The sequence below is a fragment of the Juglans regia genome, chromosome 15 (genome assembly GCF_001411555.2).
Source record: "Juglans regia cultivar Chandler chromosome 15, Walnut 2.0, whole genome shotgun sequence".
In the NCBI taxonomy this organism is placed as follows: Eukaryota; Viridiplantae; Streptophyta; class Magnoliopsida; order Fagales; family Juglandaceae; genus Juglans; species Juglans regia.
The window spans coordinates 8913427-8933007 of NC_049915.1; the positions used below are offsets into that span (position 1 = coordinate 8913427).

General features: G+C 34.2%; 1 protein-coding gene across 1 annotated transcript; it reads left to right on the plus strand.

The window, feature by feature from the left end:
- Window positions 1-256: 256 nt before the first annotated feature.
- Window positions 257-3853, plus strand: LOC109018190 (protein ACCELERATED CELL DEATH 6-like). The gene is made up of 4 exons (XM_035685779.1): window positions 257-282; window positions 782-1452; window positions 1772-2301; window positions 3266-3853. The coding sequence occupies exons 2-4, from the start codon at window positions 804-806 to the stop codon at window positions 3851-3853; spliced, it is 1767 nt and encodes a 588-aa protein (XP_035541672.1). The 5' UTR covers window positions 257-282; window positions 782-803.
- The last annotated feature ends 15728 nt before the right edge of the window (window positions 3854-19581 follow it).

Genomic DNA, 19581 nt, shown 5'->3' on the forward strand with positions numbered 1-19581 from the left:
CTGAAATTAATCTAAACAATATTATTGCTAGCTGTTCGCCCGCGTGAAACACGCCTTAAGGACAGAGTACTAATATGGAACCAAGGAATTAGCCTTACCACTTTAGTTCTGTAAAAACTAAAAGCTTAAAGTGATGCCCTACAACATGACGACACGTAATCATGGTTACGTCTAACGCCTAATGAGTAGTAAGCCTTCCCTATAAATATCACAACCCACATTTGAGGTGGAGGAGTTAAATTAAGGAGCTGGAGCTTGCATTGCTTACTTACTCGATCAGAAGTAAGATTATTGTCCTTTTCTGTTATTGATACTAAAATATTTGGTAGTAAATTACTTTTACATGTTGTGTTTTTATATGATCTCTTAACATATATATATATATATATATATATATATAACTTCTGTTTGATCTTAGATGACCGTTTTAATATTTCTAATTGATTGTATGGTTATATATGCTTTACTTTTCACAAGTTAATTACATTTTGATTTTCATTAAATTAATATATGATTACTACTCTCTTTTATACTTAAACTTTGTCTTCAATTTCTCAAGTGCATCTATTTCAGTTTAGTCCTTCCCAAGATTAAAACTCAGCGTTATCCAGAATTCCAATTTCCAGACCCATGTTCCTCTTACGGATGAAGGAGGAAATTGTCAAAAAAGAATTTTGTCATAATATGGATAGGATTTGCGCGTTAATAGATAAATGTTGATTGTAACATCAACTATAATGCCTGTGTCTAACATAGGATTTTCTAGAGTACTCTCTTGCAGCATACAAACGCGCCTCACTGCAATGGATCCTATTATCTATAAAGCAGCGGCACAAGGCAACCTGGAGGCCTTTGAACAATACGATCATATCTCCCATCCACTTGATGGATTTTTGACAGTTAATAAAAATACAATCCTACATATTTGCATTTCAAGTATTCTCGTTAAAGAAAAGTATCCCGCTACTGGAGGAACTAACCAAGCCTCAGCGGCAAAATTTGTGAAAGATGTACTAGGCAAGTGTCCGTCACTTTTATTGAAAGCCAATGCGGAAGGTGATACTCCGTTACATGTGGCGGCAAGGTATGGGCATGCTTCCATAGTCGAAGTCCTGATTGAACATAAAAAATCCCAACATCAAGATCTCGAAAGTGGAGTACGCGTTGAAGCTACTACGGAGATGATTGCGAAGCTGAACAATGAGAGAGACACGACCTTACATGAGGCTGTACGTCACAATCACATTGAAGTGGTAAAACAGTTACTAATGGAGGTAGATCCAGAATTTTCGTTTGGTGCTAATGTTGCTGGTGAGACCCCACTTTACTTGGCTGCCGAGAGACACTTTCCAGATTTGGTATCTGAAATTTTGAAAACATTCCAATCACCAGCTTATGATGGCCCCTTGGGTAGAACGGCTTTGCATGCCGCAACATTTTCAAATGATGCAGGTATTGCCTATTTTATGTGGTGAAATAAGCTATGACAGGACATCAAATTCATGAGATATAAAAATGTTTGATATTCACAGGGCCAGTTTTAGATTAAATTCGTGCTTAACAAGCTTGCAAATAATTTTGTTTGGTAAATAAAGATTGATGTCTGCCTTGTCCTGCATTTGCTTTTTATTTGATGATAAAGGACTGATTACTAAACACGGCTTCCACATTAAATGATCAACTGAATAGTCCTTTTTCTGTCTCCTAACGTCTTCCTTTTTGTTCTTCAGAAAATTATTACATTAATTTACCTTCTTTAAACTTCTTTTAGGAATGACCGAAAACATTTTGAAAAGATATGGACGTGATCTATGTAAACAAGTAGACCAAAATGGTTGGACTCCGCTTCACATGGCTGCATACACGGGTAACATTGAGCCAACAAAACTATTGCTGGAATTTGATAGAGAGGTAGCATATATGAAAGACGCAGAGGGTAGGATAGCTCTTCACATTGCAGCTCATCGCAACAAAGAACGAGTAACAAAAGAGATTATATCAATGTGTCCAGATTGTTGCGAAGTGGTTGACAATAAAGGCCGCAACGCACTCCATCTCGCCCTGATGACCAACTTGTGGCCAGATGTAGCGCTAGTGATACAAGATAATTCGTCTCTCCGGAATCTTTTGAATCAGAAGGACAACGACGGGAATACACCTCTCCATCACTATTCCATTTCTGCTCGTTACCACGACCGTGTCCTGAATTCTCCAAGAGTTGACAAAATGGTCTTCAACAAAAAGAACCAGACTGCTTATCAAATCTTAACAAGTAAAAGCTTTCCATCTGTTGATCGTAAGGTAACGTAATCTTTTATCTTTCTTCAAAAAATACTATTATATAATGAATATTTGAATATTTAGTTCTTTTCAATAAGATATGCTAAGGAAGTGGATGATAGCAAATCTAATGAAAAAAAATATTTCAAAATATTCAAATCTATAGTACTTTTTTTAATAGATTCTTTTGGTCTGATGTCGTGTCTCTTGACTCTTGAGATAGCATATTCATTTATGACCAGCCACAATTGTTTTTTTGTTTTTTTGTTTTTTTGTTTTTTTTATCACTTGGAGCACAATATTACCATTATTTCCTTTCATTTGGCCCAAAGTCACTAAATCAGTGTGAAGCTCCCTCGTAGAAGAAGAGTTTGAATTAAAATGCCATGTTAATTGCAACCGAGGTAGCTATAGACATTACGGGTTTTAGTATTCAATTTTGCTTTCATATTGTGTGGTACTTGTTTTGGGTTATAGGGCGTGGGCCAATAGAAACCGAATCCGGTCCAGTTCCATCCAAGCCGAATCCTTTTAAGTTATGACTTCAATTTGAAGATGATGTGACAAAGAAACCACAGCCTTTCCTTTGATGTAAACTTTATTATTTTCTGAATATTATGCGAACTAGTACAACCTAGCTAACAATTTTCAAGAACATGTTCCTATAATTCTGGCATATATAACCTGTTTCAAAATATTTTTGATTTGATATATATCATAAAGAATGGAAATGAGTAACATGCATCTTGGGAATGATATATAATATTTTTCTATTCATTTAATGAGTGCTAAATGTTTTTTTAGAAGATACATTTAAATATGAAGTCAACTGTCTTTATATATTCTGGTTTTAGGCCTTATTTTATACGGAGCTACCTTGCTTTCTCAAACAAATATTGTTTGCATTTGTTTTCTTTTCTCACTTTCTGTCAATCTATAGAGAAATGATGAATACTCACAATTCAACCCAATAAATATTTTACAGAAAAAGCGGCGAGTTATTATTAAAGTCCAGGAAAATTATGATTTCCATGTCAATGGGCGAGTATTAGAAGTTGGGCATGATGAAATTGAGAAAAGTTATCCGACGGAGGAGAGTGATAAGGAGTGGAAGAAGAAGACGATAGAAGAGATGGATAAAGCGGCTCAAGCCCATTTGGTAGTTGCTGCACTCATTACAACCGTGACCTTTGCAGCAGGCATTACCATGCCAGGGGGCTTCATTGGTGGAGATGATCATCCACATCCAGGCTCTGCAGTTCTGAGGAATAGTGTTGCTTTCAAGGCTTTTATCATTACAAATGCCCTATCATTGATGCTATCTGGTTCTGCTATCTTTATGCACCTTATTAATTCACTTCTCCCTTCTGATGACTTCTTCCAAAAGCGCATAAGTTTTCTTGATATGGCCTTTCAGTTCCTTCTTTCCTCCATGGTACCGATGGTTTTGGCATTTGTCACAGGAACATATGCTGTGTTAGCGCATTCAAATATTGCCATTCCCATTTGTATTATTTGCTTATCCTTCTTTCCTATCCTTGTTTATATATATAGAAAATTAATTAGGGATTAAGCGCTATGATTTAGCCGCTATGCAAAAAGGTTTCTGATCTAATCAATAAAAATATTATGTGTACAAGACATATTATGTGTACAAGACTTTTTTTAAGATAAATATCAGTGTATTAATTGCAAATTTAGTAACTTAGTTTTCGCCAGTTTCCAAAATACCACCTCGGTTACTCAACTCATAACATTTATACCAACAATCTCAAACTTTTACAACTCACAACTTCCGTTGATCTCTCGTAACAAATTTTTTGCCTCATGGCATGTAACACTCTGTCCCATTTGAGCATTTCTTCCCAATGGCTTATCTAAATTTTCATATGAAATAACTAACTAAAACTGACTTTTTCTATTTTAGCCAACGACTTTTACAATACACCACATATTAGTTTGCCAATTCTTTCTATATATCAATTAATTATATTCTTTATTTTTTTCCTTTTTTTATTCATTTTAAATATTTTAGAGAACAGAGGGACCATAATGAAACTCGACTTTAAAAGAATTTTCTTAATGAAGCATCGGGTATACAACATCCCCTTTCAAAAGATAAAACAGACTTTGTGAAAAATAAAAAGGGAGTTTGCGGAAGCTCTTGTGAAAAAAATTCTCAAATCTTATTCTATTAAAATCATAAATGAAAAAAATATATGTACACGATCTAGGCATCTGCCTCTTCTCCATGAGCTAAGTCTCGTATTGTGGCTCAAACCTCTCTTCAAGCATTTATTCGGACAATCATTCATTGAAACAAAAATAAGTCTAATGCTCAATAAGAACTACTTCATACAGTAAACGTATAAAAATATAGGTTTTCGCAAGAACTTTCAAAGTCACATTCATCACATTAAGTCACATTAATCGGTATGCATACATCCCCTTGATTTCTCATGGCCTCAATCATACAATTTAGTTGTGCAGCCACGTCAATCTTATTTATGTTGTAATAGTCTTTCCTCTTTTAACCTCATGGTTAGTACAGACTATTACGTCCCATGTGTTAGGCCGTTAGTGATCCTTGCAGTCATGTTCTTCCATATATAGCTAGTGGATCATAAGAACCTAGCTTTGAGAATAGGCATCACTAGGTCCACCCCTTAGCATCATGGTACCATCCTCATTGTTATGGCACTTTATATGATTTTTTCTTTGAACAGACAAACATGCAATTCAGTTCATTTCATGTTATTTTTCATTTAGTCTTTCATTTCCTTATCCTATCTTTGATTTATTCCTTTAATATATGGAAATACTATATATAACAGTCAGAAATATGTAATCCATTACATTTCATACATCACATACAATAATAAGAGGGTATATAAAAAGAAGCTATCGATGAATAGTCTATACACACACAGATAGCTAATATTATATATATATATATATATATATCGTTAAAACATGTACACATAATATAGCTTGCAAAAATGACACTTTTGTTTACAATAAAATAGTAAGAAGGGTACGTATGAACATAGTCATTTACCTCGAGCTTATGCAAAATCACCTCCCTTCAATCAAATCTCATTCACTTTAGTGCCACGCCATTTTCCTTGTTAAGCACACCATTAATAAAAAGACATAGAACTCTACTTAATGAGGCTATCCTTGACCTTAGACCCATAATACTTCCTTAAAGAATTCCCACAAGACCTTGTAATTACTCAAATATCCAACTGGTGACACAATGACAAATACTTGACCATCGTTTTCGATTGTAATCCACCATAAGGTCGTAATCAGGCTTGTTCATCTGGGCCAGATTTTTTCTTGGCCTGGTCCGGAACCCTAATAATCGAGTTCTGGCCAAGAACAAACCCGGGCTGATACCCACATCCAGGTAGCGGGTTTTAAACCCAGAACCTGATTTTTTTTTAATTATTTTTTTTTATTTATTTTTTTCCCTCTTGTTTTGAATGTTTTGATGTTTCCTTTTCCTTTTTCTTGTTCCTTTCTAGCAATTAAATGGATAGAAACTCAAGGAAAAAGTTGTGGGTCTCGATAACAGGTCTCGATTGTCTTTTTTATTTTTTTACTTAATGATTAAATAAATATTTTTTAATGATATTGTGAACTTTTTTAAATGTTTAAATGAGTTAAAAAATGCATGAAAAAAAACACTCAAATAGCCTTGTCGGTGTAGCAGTGTTCAACCTAAAATATTCTTTGTGAAGTTTGTTTGTAATAAAAGCATGGACATGACAAAGTTTGTAGAAAAAATAGATGACAAATACATGCATACATATATATATATATATATGTATGTATGTATGTATGTATACACACACACACACACACACATGAAAGACAAATAATATACCAAAGAGAAATTCTTCTTGTAATAGCCTGAATTCAATGGTTGAATTAGGGCAGGTTTGGTAAGCAAACCAAAACACAAAATTCTCATCTTATCTCATCTCATCATTACACATTTTTCAAATCTCCATACAAAATATAATAAACAATTCAATTTTTTCAAATCCCAATACACCTTTTTCAAATCCCAAAACAATAATAATATTAAAACATAATATTTTAAACTTCAAAACAAAACACAAAATTTTCATCTTACCCTCCAAACCTGCCCTTAATATAGGCATTAGGAACTTCATGAAAACACAGTAAGTTTTCACGATTTGCTCGATCGCGTAAGTTTTAGTATGTCAGCATAGTTAGAACTATCACTCACTATGGTGTTAGAAGTGAAATTTTATTTATTTGAGATAGTTAGAAGTGTCAGTTTGAAATCTGATCTGTGCAATTAGGCTTAGTTGATTATTTCGAATTTTACGCCGCAATAATCCTATTTTCAGTTTTCAGATAATACGCTTGTTCGAAAACGTATTTTGCTTTTTTCGAGGCATTTCGGGGCAGAATTTCAATAAAAAATTGCAGAGTTAGGTTCTATGAATATGTAGGATTTTATAGTGCAAAGTTTATTTTTCACTTTCCCGAAGTGAATAGTAACCTGAATAATAACATCTAGTGCAGTGTTTTCAAAATCACAGTGTGGAATGTCCAAATTAGGTTAGAGAAGTTTTATTTGGACATTTGGCAAGATCTTACCCACACTTGATGAATAATATTAGACACTTGGCAACATGAGAAACCATTAGATGGATTTGTGAAGGAAATCAAGGTGTGAGATCATGCCACGTAAGCAAAACCCTATTTTCCAATCAATCAACCAAATTATGCGAAACTAAAGAGGGTTTCAACCCTAGTGAAACTCAAAAAATCTGGAATCCATTTGAAACCTCAAAATCTTGGTTGAAACCAAAACCCTAAATGGTTTCCCCAAATCATAAAGTTGGCTTCCAAACACTTTTTGAAGCTTTGTATTTAATCACTTGATTAAATCACTTTCACATGCTACTAATTCATCAAATTATTATTATGACATCATTATCTAACTTTTTAAATCATGGAATTTGATTGGACCAAGAAAAACTAGATTTGAGCTTGTTAGCATCACGAACCATAACCAAACCCCTTTTAAACCCCAAATTGAAACCCACTTGGTTAAGATCCACAAATTTTGGCCACCTTAGCAAATATTCTTGAGGAAGTTTCCTCCCCCACATGGTAGGCCATCCTCTACCCTTGACAGCACCCAAATAGTGCCTTGATGTGAGAGGAAGGTCCACCTTACCACCCTTCATACCTCACGGCAGCAACAACAGCCCTTCTCCCTCACTATTCTTTACTCTTTGTAACATAGGCACCTCCAATCAAAGGGTCATCCAAGCCCATACCTCCCCCCCTCCAAAATGCTAAAGTCTTGCAAGACACCCTTCATTTCATTTCATTTCATCACTTCTCCACCCCGTTCTTAGAGAGAAACCCAAAAGTGCTCTCTCGCTTAGATTCCTTAGTCATTTTGCAGGGTGATTTTCGATCACTTGTAAGTATTTTCTCGTGATGAATCTTTCATAAAAGTTGTTATTTTTTTTAGTTTAGTTTCTGTGGATATCTTATTCATTTCATTTAGTAGTCATTTGATCAGTCAAAAGTTATTTTAACCATGGAAATGTCATTTTGGGCCTTAAACTAGAGAGTATGTTATATTTTGGAGTTTTTGACCAAGCTAATGGACATATCTTGATCCGAAATTTTTATGGAGCATTTTCAACATGTGTATATGAATGTTCATTGAGAATTTGTTGCATGACTAAAGCTTTTTATGAAAGATTTTCTTAGATCTAGAAACTTAGAAACCGGAAGAAGAAAATTTTGTGGTTTAATCTTACTCCAATGACTTTGATATTTTTATTTGATGATCCTAAGCCTCTTATATGCATGTTAGGATGTTAGTTTGACGAGTTTTAGTACTAATTTCAAAGATATGATTTTTTTTATTATGCAAGAGGATATTCAGTTAGGCCAAAGGATTGATTTTTTTGCTAGATCCAAGTTTTGGGTTCATTTTAGCCATGTGATTTTAAGTTTAATGGTTATATCTTCTTTAAGACACATTTCTAAACCTTGTGTTGTGTTGGTTTGAAGATCTCACTTTTTTTAAGCCATGGATCAAGTGATTGATCAAAACTAGTTAAGAAAAAGTTTCTGTTTTGGGACCAAAAGTGGAGCCAAATACTCCAAGTGTTGTTTTGTGATTTTTGGTAACTTTTGTTAGAGGATTCAAAGTATGATTGTTCTTAGGATGACGTTATGTATATGTTTGAAGTAAGATTTATTGTTTTGGAATTCTTGGAGATGTTTTGAATAAGGTCAAAACTTGTGATTCAAGCCTTTGTTTTTAGTTAAAAAGTTTGGATCTTTTTACTAAAAGTATTGGTGGTGATTAGAATTTTTCTAATGGATGTTTTAAATATGTTTTTAAACTTTGGACAAAAATATCTTTGTTGCAAAATTTCAGTTTAATCCTGCGTTTTGAAGTTAGAAGAATTGCAACAAAAAATTAAGAGAAATAGCCTATGGATGTTTTGGTCATAGTGAGTTTTTCAGAGTTGTGTTTTATTTTAAATTTTTCTAAATTGATATTTGAGTTTAGAAAAAAATTTTGTTGATTTTTTAAGTTATTTTTAAAATCTTTAAGTTAGAGGTAAAATAGTCATTTTTCCACATATAAAGGGTATATTGGTAATTTTACTATAATTTAACTTTTTCCATGTTTCTAATTGTTAGTGATTAAAAGCACTAAAAAGCACTTGAATTCTTGTAAAACGTGATGAACAAGGTAAGATAGCTCTTAACTTACTATCTGTTTACTGTGTATGTGTGATGGGTAAGGGAAGTACAATTTATGTGTTTATGTTATCATATATGCCATATCATGTTATGTCATTACATGTTTATCTGTTACACATGATTTATGCTGTCACAAAATACTTATCTTTTACACAATCTATTATATCACATATTGCTATCTGTTGCAAGTATGTCATATTATATTATGCCATCTGTTATATGTATGTCATGTCACTTAATATTTTTTGTTACATGTTATGCCATGTTATGAAATATTGTCTGTTACATGTTATGTCATGCTACGAAATGTTTTCTATTTCAAGTACGTCATGTCTTTCAAAGTACGTTCATGCCATGTTATGCTACGTTAGGACTTCTGTGCTTTCGTTTCATGTCATGTTTCGTCTCGAGTACAGTTTGTTTACCTCAGGAAAAGTCTTTCAAGTCATGTCAAGCTCATGTTCATGTACACCCTCGTGCAATTAAGTTATTGTTGTTAAGTTATCATTGTAATCCCATGAGATAAGACTACTCTATCATCGTAACCCCATGAGATAAGACTACTTTATTATGGTGACCCCATGAGTCAAGAATACGTTTCAAGTGCATGTCCATGTTATGTTCCAACTTCATGTATTTCACATTCACGTCATGTTTCAGTTCACATTCATGTCTAAGTCAGTTAATGTTCGGTTTACATTCAATTTCACGTTCAGTCATGTTTCAAGTTCATGTTCATGTTCAAGTCAGTTCACGTTCAATTTCATGCTCAGTCATGTTTCAAGTTCACATTCATGTCCAAGCCAGTTTACGTTCATGTCACGTCAAGTCAAGTCTCAGTTTCAACTTCATGTCATGTCAAGTTTCCAGTTTAGTTCACATTTTAGTTCAAGTTATATAAGTTCATGTCATGTTATGTTTATTATTGACCTTGATTATGCATTCATGCCTTCACTATCATGCATGCATCATTAACTTCTGTGGAAGTTTCCTGTTAACTTGCTGAGATTTGTAATCAAATCTCACAATGATAGTCCCAACTACCATTTCTCCCGAATGTTAGGCAATTTGTCAGGAACAGAGCAAGGAGCGCACACTGGCAAACTAAAGGAAGTTGATTAGACACCTCAAATGCGATGCGAAGCTTACAGACTCCATAGTTAGGTTTTTGGACAATATTTTGACATCGTTAGTCGAGTTACATGAGTTACTCGATGAACTAGCCCAATAATATATTTTGGTGATGTAATTATGCAGCCCAGTCTCCCATTTTGAGATTATAGTCAGTTGGGACCCGTTTCCCATAAACATCCATGATTACAGTACGAGTCTTATAACCAAAATTTTGCAACAAAGATCTTCATACCCTAAGTTTAGAAACATACTTAAACATCCATTAGAAAAATACTAATCATCACCATTAAACTTTTTAGTAAAAAGATCCAAACTTTTTAAATAAAAGCAAACTCTTGAATCACAATTTTTGACCTTTTTCAAAACATCTCCAAGAATTCCTAAAAAACAAATCTTACTTAACATATTCCTAATATCATCTTAAGAACAATCATGTTTTGAATCATTTAACAATAGTCACCAAAAATCACAAAACTACACTTAGAGTATTCGACTCCACACTTGATCCATGGTTTAAAAAGATGATATCTTCAAACCCAAACATCTCATGGTTTGCAAATGTGTCCTAAAGAAGATCCAACATTAAACTTAAAATCACAAAACTAAAAACAACCCAAAACTTGGATCTAGCTAAAACCATCAATTCTTTGGCCTAACCGAATATCCTTTTGCATAAAACAAAAACTCACATCTTTTAAACTACAACTAAAACTCTTCAAACTAAAATCCTAACATGCATATAAGAGGCTTAAGATCATCAAATAAAAAAAAATCAAAGCGATTGGAGTAAGATTAGATCACAAAAGATTCAAATTTTCTCAAAACAGAAATTGTTTTTCATCTTCTAGTTCTAAGTTTCTAGATTTAAGAAAATCTTTTATCAAAAGCTTTAGTCATGCATCAAACATTAGCTTGGTTAAAAACTCCAAAGTATAACACACTCTCAAGTTTAACTCCTAGAAAAACCTTTCCATGGTTAAAATAAATTTTGACCAATCAAATGACTATGAAATTAAACGATTAAGATATCCACAACAATTAAACTAAAAAAAGAACAACTTTCATGAAAGCATTGTTGTAAGAAAATACTTACAATGGGTCAAAAGCACCATGCAAAATAACTCAAAAATCTGTCCGATAGAGCTTTTTGCGGTTTCTCTCTAAGAACGGTGTGGAAAATTGATGAAATGAAATGAAGGGTGTAAAACCAAAAACTCCAAGTGTTGTTTTGTAATTTTTGGTGACTTTTGTTTGACCATTTAAAGCATGGTTGATTTTAGGATGATGTTATGAATATGTTTGAAGTAAGATTTATCTTTTGGAATTCTTGGAGATATTTCTATTAAAGTCAAAACTTGTGATTTAAGGATTTATTTTTTGTTAAAAAATTTGTGTCATCTTACAAAAAGTTTGGTGTTGATGATTAACTTTTTCTTAATGGATATTTTAAGTGTGTTTTTAAACTTAGGATAGGAAGATTTTTGTTACAAAATTTTGGTTTAATCATGAGTTTTGAATATGGAAGAAATTGCAACCAAAATCAAGATAAATGACCTATGCATGTTTCGGCCAGAGTGAGTTTTCCTTGGTTGTGAATCGTTTTAAATTTTTTTAAGTTGATATTTGAGTTTAGGACAAAATTTACATGAGAAATGTAAATTTTGATAATTTTTGAAGTTAGAATGTGAAATCCGTATGTTAGGTGTAAAATGGTCATTTTCCAACATGTAGAGGGTAAAATGGTAATTTTACTCTAAATTTTCTATTCTGACATTTCTAATTGTTAGTAACTAAATTTGTAACTTTTAGAATACCCTCTTACAGTTCTTCGTGTTTCGCACTTTATTCTAGTAGAACGCGACGATCGTGACAAGTTAGCTCTTAACTTACTATCAGTTTACTGTGTATTTGTGATGGGTAAGGGAACTACAGTTTATGTTCATATATTGTTTATATGTCATGTCATGCTATATCATCACATGTTTATCTATTACACGAATTATTCTATCACGAAATTCATATTTGTTATACAATACATTCTGTGTCATGTTACTATCTATTGCAAGTATGTCACATTACGTATGCTATTTGTTACATATATGTCATGTTACGTAATATTCACTGTCATATGTTATGTCATATTATGAAATATTGTCTGTTATATGTTATGTCGTGTTACAAAATATTGTCTGTTACATGTATGTCATGCTATGAAATGTTGTCTGTTACATTTATGTCCCAATGTATGTCATGTCTGTCGTCTTACATTTATGTCACGTTACGCTATGTTAGAACTTCTGTCTTTTTGTATTCATGTCATCTCATCTCGAATATAGTTTGTGTATTCAAGAACAATCTTGTTAAGTTATTCATGTCTATCATGACCCTAAGCGCTAGAATAGGGTTTGTGGAACTCTTTTGTTCATGCTGGAGTGTTTAAATATGTAGAAAATTCCATGGGTTGACAAAGTGCGGTCAACATGTTGCGAATGGGGCCTAACTAGCTGGTCATCGGAGCCCGCTAGACATTAATGCCGATTGAGCCACACTTTATTTTACATGTGTCCATAGCAAATGTGGCACAAACAATTCATGGGGCCACAATAACTGTGGAGCAGATACTATGTGAGACACAATTATTATGACATGTAAAATACGTGGGGCCACATCAACTGTAGAGTACTTATTAACGCACTCATAGCAAGTATAGACACCTATGTTGTAATGCGGTAATCGGCAGGGACACACGACTCAAAGGGACCCGTGTGGCATCCATATGCTCACTTTATTAATTAAGTCTATTGAATAAGATTCTAAGTTCATATATTTCACATTCAAGTCATGTTTCATGTTATGTTATGTTCAAATTTACTTTCATGTCAAGTTTCAAGTTTATGTCACGTCAAGCTAAGTTTCAGTTTCAGTTTCAGTTCAAGTTATGCCAGCTCATGCCATGTTATGCTTATTATTTCATGCCATGTTATGTTAGGTTATGTTATGTTTACAATTAACTTTGATTGTGCATTCATGCCTTTATTGTCATGCACTTTATTGCCGTGCATGCATCATGAACCTGTGTGGAGGTTTTTTGTTAATTTGCTGAGATTTGTAATCAAATCTCACTGTGGTAATCACAACTACCATTCCACCTGAATGGTAGATCTTGTTACAGGATCAAAAGGAGAATCGGGAATCGACCAACTGGAAACGTAGACTAAGCGATGATGCAACGTAGATGTAGTTATCTCAGATTACTACTTGTATTTGTGGAGTTCAATCTCCAACACTCTTTTGTTTACAACCATTTTGGACTAGTGTTATGATCTCAGTTGTTTAGAACGTCTTTATGTAAGAAATATGTTTTAAGTATTTGGGATATTATAAGCTTGGTGCAAAGTATTGTTTAAAAAAAAAAATTATCCGCTACAAGTATTGCATAATGCTAGATCCATGTTAGGAATATTGCATCTTATATGTTATAAACGGGGGCAGGTAACCGTGTTGCATGTCTCGACACATTAGATGTATGTCCGATCCCAAGCAGAATCTATAGGCGTCACATGTTTCAACCAAGTTTTTGGGGTTTCAAATGGATTTCAAATGGGTTTCACTAGGGTTGAAACCCTATTTGGTTTGGCACAATGTGGTTGATTAGATGGAAAATAAGATTTTGCTTAGGTGGCATGATCTCACACTTGATTTCCTTCACAAATCCATCTAATGCTTCCTCATGTTGCCAAGTGTCTAATACTATTTACCAAGTGTGGCTAAGATCTTGCCAAGTGTCCAAATAAAACTTCACTAACCAAATTTGGATATTTCATACTATGATTTTGAAAACACTGCACTGGACGCTATTATTAAGGTTACTATTCACTCCAGGAAAGTGAAAAATAAACTTTGTACTGTATAATCCTAAATATTCATACAAACCTAACTTTGCAATTCGTTTATTGAAATTCTACCCCAAAGTGCCTCGAAATAAGCAAAACGTATTTTCGAACAAGTGTATCGCCTGAAAACTGAAAATGGAATCATCGTGCCATAAAATCCAAAATAATCAATTGAGACTGATGGCGTATACCATAAGTTAGGGAGAAAATGTTGCTCACCAAACCTAATGTCCATCACTGGAGTCACTGGTCAGCTCCAATAGGGTGCATCGATGTCCATCGATAGTTGTGTTGGGGTGAGTAGTAGCACACGTCATCCTCTAAATCATATGCCACTTTGCCGAAATGACCTAGGTCGAGGTGCTGCACGACCTCTTCATTGCCGTTATTTGGCTGCTTACCCTTTACCAGCAAACGTTCGCAGTGAGTTGATGGCATAAATGATCTTGACGCTATGGCTCAGTGTTGGCGGCTACGACACGCCCTTCTACTACTCTGCTGGACTCAGCACCATCCCGTGCCAACTAGGGTTGAGCAAAAATCCGACAATCCGACTCCGACTCCGAATCCGGCTCCGCTCCGATTCCGCTCCGGCTCCGACCTGTCGGAGTCGGAGTCGGAGGTTTTTTCTTCTTGGAAGTCGGAGTCGGAGTCGGAGTCGGAGTCGGATCCTCAAAAAGATCCGACTCCGACTCCGCTCCGATCCGACTCCGATCCTCCGCCTCCGCCTCCGACGTCGCCCTCCGACTCCGCCTCCGCCTCCGCCTCCGAGTTTATACATATTTTATAAAATATGTTTTTCTATATATTAATTATTTAAATTTTATACAACTATATCTTATATAGTTAGTTAAACTCAATAATATACTAGTTAAATAATATATTTATACTACAATATATAGACTAAATTGACTAATAATAGTTTAGTATATGACTATATGTAAATATCATACTATTACAAATTTACAATATTACTACCATGTAACACTAAATTACTAATGTATAAATATAATAGCATATAATACTAATAACTAATGTATATATAATATACTATAAACACTAAGATGAATAATAACATCGACATGTAATATTGTAATACTAATGTATAAACACTAATCTATAAATTTATAATAACATATAATACTAATGTATAATAACTAAAGTATTATTCATACAAATTACTAATAGTCTAATAGTATTAATTACTATATATAAATTAGTAAACCACTTTAAGCGTATATATAAATAACTATATAAATTACTGTAGTATCAATTACTAATACTATATTACTATATGATACTATTACGTTATTAATTATAGTGATATACTAGTATTAGACATTAGTGTACTAATACAATCAGTGATATAGTCAATATAATATTTATACTAATACTATTATTAATTATATAGTTATACTAAATTAAAATCACTATAGCAAATACTAATATATAATTATGCTAATCACTATAACTAATACTAATACTAATATAGACTATAGTTATAACTTATAGTATTATAACTATACTAAATCACTATAACTTAGACTAATATAGTTATACTAAAATTTAAATCACTATAAGTAATACTAATATAGTTATATTACTATAGGATACTATTAACTATAGCAATATACTAGTATTAGTATACTAATACTATTAGTGATATAGTTAGTATAATATTTATACTAATACTATTATATAGTTATACTAAATTAAAATCATTATAGCAAATACTAATATATATAGTTATTCTAATCACTACAACTAATTCTAATACTAATATAGACTATAGTTATAACTTGTAGTATTATAACTATACTAAATCACTATAACTTATACTAATATATTATATAGTTATATTACATCACTATAACTTATACTAATATAGTTATACTAAATGACTATAACTATAACTATATATAGTATTAATATCACTATTAGTATAATATATAGTATTAATAATAACTAATACTAATATAACTATTAGTATAACTAATATTAATACTAATACTAATATACTAATACTATTAGTGTATTACGTATATTTATATATATTAATATATATATCAAGTATATTAGTGTATTACTAATATTTCGTATACGGTGTCGGTGTCCTTTTTTTTAATATTCATATATATATCATATATTTTTTTATGAATCTTCATATATATATATATATATATATATATATAATATAAAATAGATTCATATTAATTAGTATATTACTATAGTAACTATACAATACACAATACGGCGCCGTTGGAGACCTGGGGTACTAAACTTTAGGTCAGGTGCGGGTTCCTGAATGAATCTCGAATCATCTTCATTCTTCAAACTCGCGCAACGCTCTCTCTTGCGCAGCCCTCTCTCACCAGTCACCGCTCCTCTCGCAGACTCGCACAAGTCACAACTCTCTCACGTAGCCCTCTCTCTCGCAGCTCCTCTCGTGCCGGCGCAGCTCTCTTCCACAACCCTCTCTCGCACAACTCCTCCCTCTCGCAAAGCCCGTCCCTCGCGCAGCCCTCTCGCAGAGCCCCTCTCTCCATTTCTCGCGCAACCCCTCTCTCCCGCAGGCGCAACCCTCCTCTCCGCAGCTCCTCTTGCACAGCTTCTCCCTCGCGCAGCCCTCTCGCGAAGCCCCTCCCTTGTGTAGCTATCTCGCAGAGCCCCTCTCTCGCGCGGCCCTCCTCTCACGCAGCTCCTCTTGGTAGATTACCCAAACCCATCTCTGTTCTTTAATCAAATTTTTGAGGTTGGTAATGTTGATTTTTTCAAATCTTTGAGGTTGGTAATCTATGAGATAGGAACATCCACTCAATTAATGGCAAGGATTAATTATTTTTGGCTCTATAATTCATTCCTAGCAGTAAGAATAGCCTGGTGTAGAAGGATTTGAACATGGAAAGCTAAAGACTTTGCAGCTATTCTGAATAGTGAATACTGATTTTGATGTTTTTAATTTCACTCTATAAATGATGGTTTTATTTGTATTAGGCAAACAACATCTTGCTGCAACTTTTTTTAAGGGAATTTAACAGAAAAATGAATGCCAATGTGTGGTGCAAAAATGATTGGTAATTTGGGTTTATTTTGTTGATAATGTTTGGGGAATTCGTTACCCAAAAATATGTAATTTTTTATGTTGTTTTAGTGCCAGTGGTGTTTTCGTTAATGTTGGTGAATGTTGGGTCTGATTTTTTTTCTATTTTTCTGTTTTAGATGAGTATATATTTTCTCAAATATATTTATGTTTCAGTGATTGTAAAACATCCACAAGTTGAGTTAATGAGTTTGTATTATGCTTTTGGGGTTGTGTTTGGCTGTTTTAGTGATTGTCTTAACCGTACTATTTTGTTTGTTTGTTGTGTGTTAGTTCTTAAATCATGAATATAGAAGGCAAAAACACTCCTACATCCACAGCTGCATCTTCTCCTGACATCCCAGAACAGCCTATTGATGCTCCCTGTCCCATAGTTGAAGAGTCTAGCGGACCAATAGAATCTTCGGTAGGCACTCCTAGTGCCTTCTGTTCTAACGCTCGCCCTCCACCTGGTAGTAGAATTCCTAAGAATAGGTCTTTGGTATGGGTCCACTTCACAAAAGTGCCCAATTGTGATCCCGAAGAGCCTATAGCTACTTGTAACCATTGTGGGAGGCAATGGAAATGCCATCTCAAAAGGCAAGGCACTTCGACCATGAAAACACACATCCAATTTTGTCCCAAAAACCGTAAGAGTAAGTTGGACAAGACTCAAACATTCTTGATCTCGGAAGCAAGAATTGAAGGCCAAGGGGAGAAGAACTTAGGGATGACCAAGTACAATGAGAAAAAAATCCGAGCAGCCCTTGCAAGGATGGTGATAGTGGATGAGTTACCCTTTAGGGTTGTTGACGGCCAAGGGTTTTGGGAATAAACTAAATCCCTTGATCCTAGGTTTCCAATTCCTTTTCGATTTACCATAATGCGTGACTGTATGAGGTCATTCTTGAAAGAGAATGATAGCTTGAAGAAAATATTTTTGACCACCAAACAAAGAGTGTGCCTGACCACCGACACTTGGACTTCTATCCAAAATATTAATTACATGTGTGTGACCGCTCACTTTATTGATAGTGATTGGAAGTTGCAGAAGTGAATCATTTCATTTGTTCGGATTAGCGACCACAAGGGGGCAACGATTGGGAGGAAGTTGGAGGAGTGTATGCTTGATTGGGGCATTCAAAAAATCCTCACAATTACAATGCTACCTCTAACGACTCTGCTATTGATTGGTTGAGAACAAGGGAAATAGGAAGTGAAGATTGTGTTACAGCTCACGAGTTTATTCATATGAGGTGTACGCCACACATCTTAAACCTTGTTGTGAGTGAAGGTTTGAAAGATGTTGATGACTCGATCATAAGAGTTAGAAATCTGATTAAGTATGTGAAGTCTTCTCACCAAAGACTTGCCACTTTCAAGTCTTGTGTTGATAGGTCAAAAGTGTCATGTTCTAGTTTCTTGTGTCTTGACGTGCCTACTAAATGGAACTCGACTTTTCTTATATTGGACGTGGCTGAGAAGTATCAAAAAGCCTTCCAACTTTTGCTTGATGAGGATCTCTACTCACAAGTTTATTTGTTTGAGGATGGGCATGGGAAAAAGGGTCTAGGAGCTCCTGGGGCTGATGATTGGGAGACCATAAGAAACTTTTCGAAGTTTCTTCAAGTATTTTATAATGTCACCCTGCGTATTTCTGGTACACTATATGTCACATCAAATTTGTATGTCCAAGAGCTCATTAATATTCATAAAAACTTGAATACTTTTTGTAGCAATAGTAATCGACACTTGAGTTCAATGGCTTTGAGATGAAGACAAAGTATAATAAATATTGGGGTGATCTTAAAAAAATAAATCGATTGTTGTTTGTTGCTGCCATTCTTGATCCACGGTACAAATTGGTTGATCAAGCATATTGGTTCAACAAAACATTAGGCGATGAGAGGGGTGACGAATTTGTTGTACTCCTCAAGAGGGATATGGAATATTTATATGAACAATATGTAGGGTTTTGTAGTGGTTGTGTAATTGGGTCTAAGTCAACTCGGAGCCGGAGTGGTAAGGCTAGTGCATCAATGGGGAGTAGTAGCAATACCTGTAATGATGATGATCCCGTGGACTTTTGGATGGGATTCCATAAAGATCGAAAATCAGCATCCTTGATGGATTGTAAGTCTGAACTAGAGCGGTATTTGTTGGAGGATGTTGAAGTTCCTACAAGGAATTTTGAAATTTTGGTATGGTGGAAAGTCAACTCAAGCAAATATCTGGTTCTTGCTCTAATGGCAAGAAATATCTGGGCCATTCTGATCACCACCGTTACATCTGAGTTGGCATTTAGCACAGGAGGCCGTGTCCTGGATCCATTTAGGAGTTCTTTGCCTCCTAGAACCGTTGAAGCTCTTGTGTGCACGCAAAACTGGAAGTCAACTCCTATATGCTTGAGTC

Coding starts and splice junctions, on each gene's coding strand:
- LOC109018190 (XM_035685779.1), top strand. CDS start 804: ATGGATCCTATTATCTATAAAGCAGCGGCACAAGGCAACCTGGAGGCC. Junction 1,453..1,771: donor AACATTTTCAAATGATGCAG/GTATTGCCTATT, acceptor AACTTCTTTTAG/GAATGACCGAAAACATTTTG. Junction 2,302..3,265: donor TTCCATCTGTTGATCGTAAG/GTAACGTAATCT, acceptor AATATTTTACAG/AAAAAGCGGCGAGTTATTAT.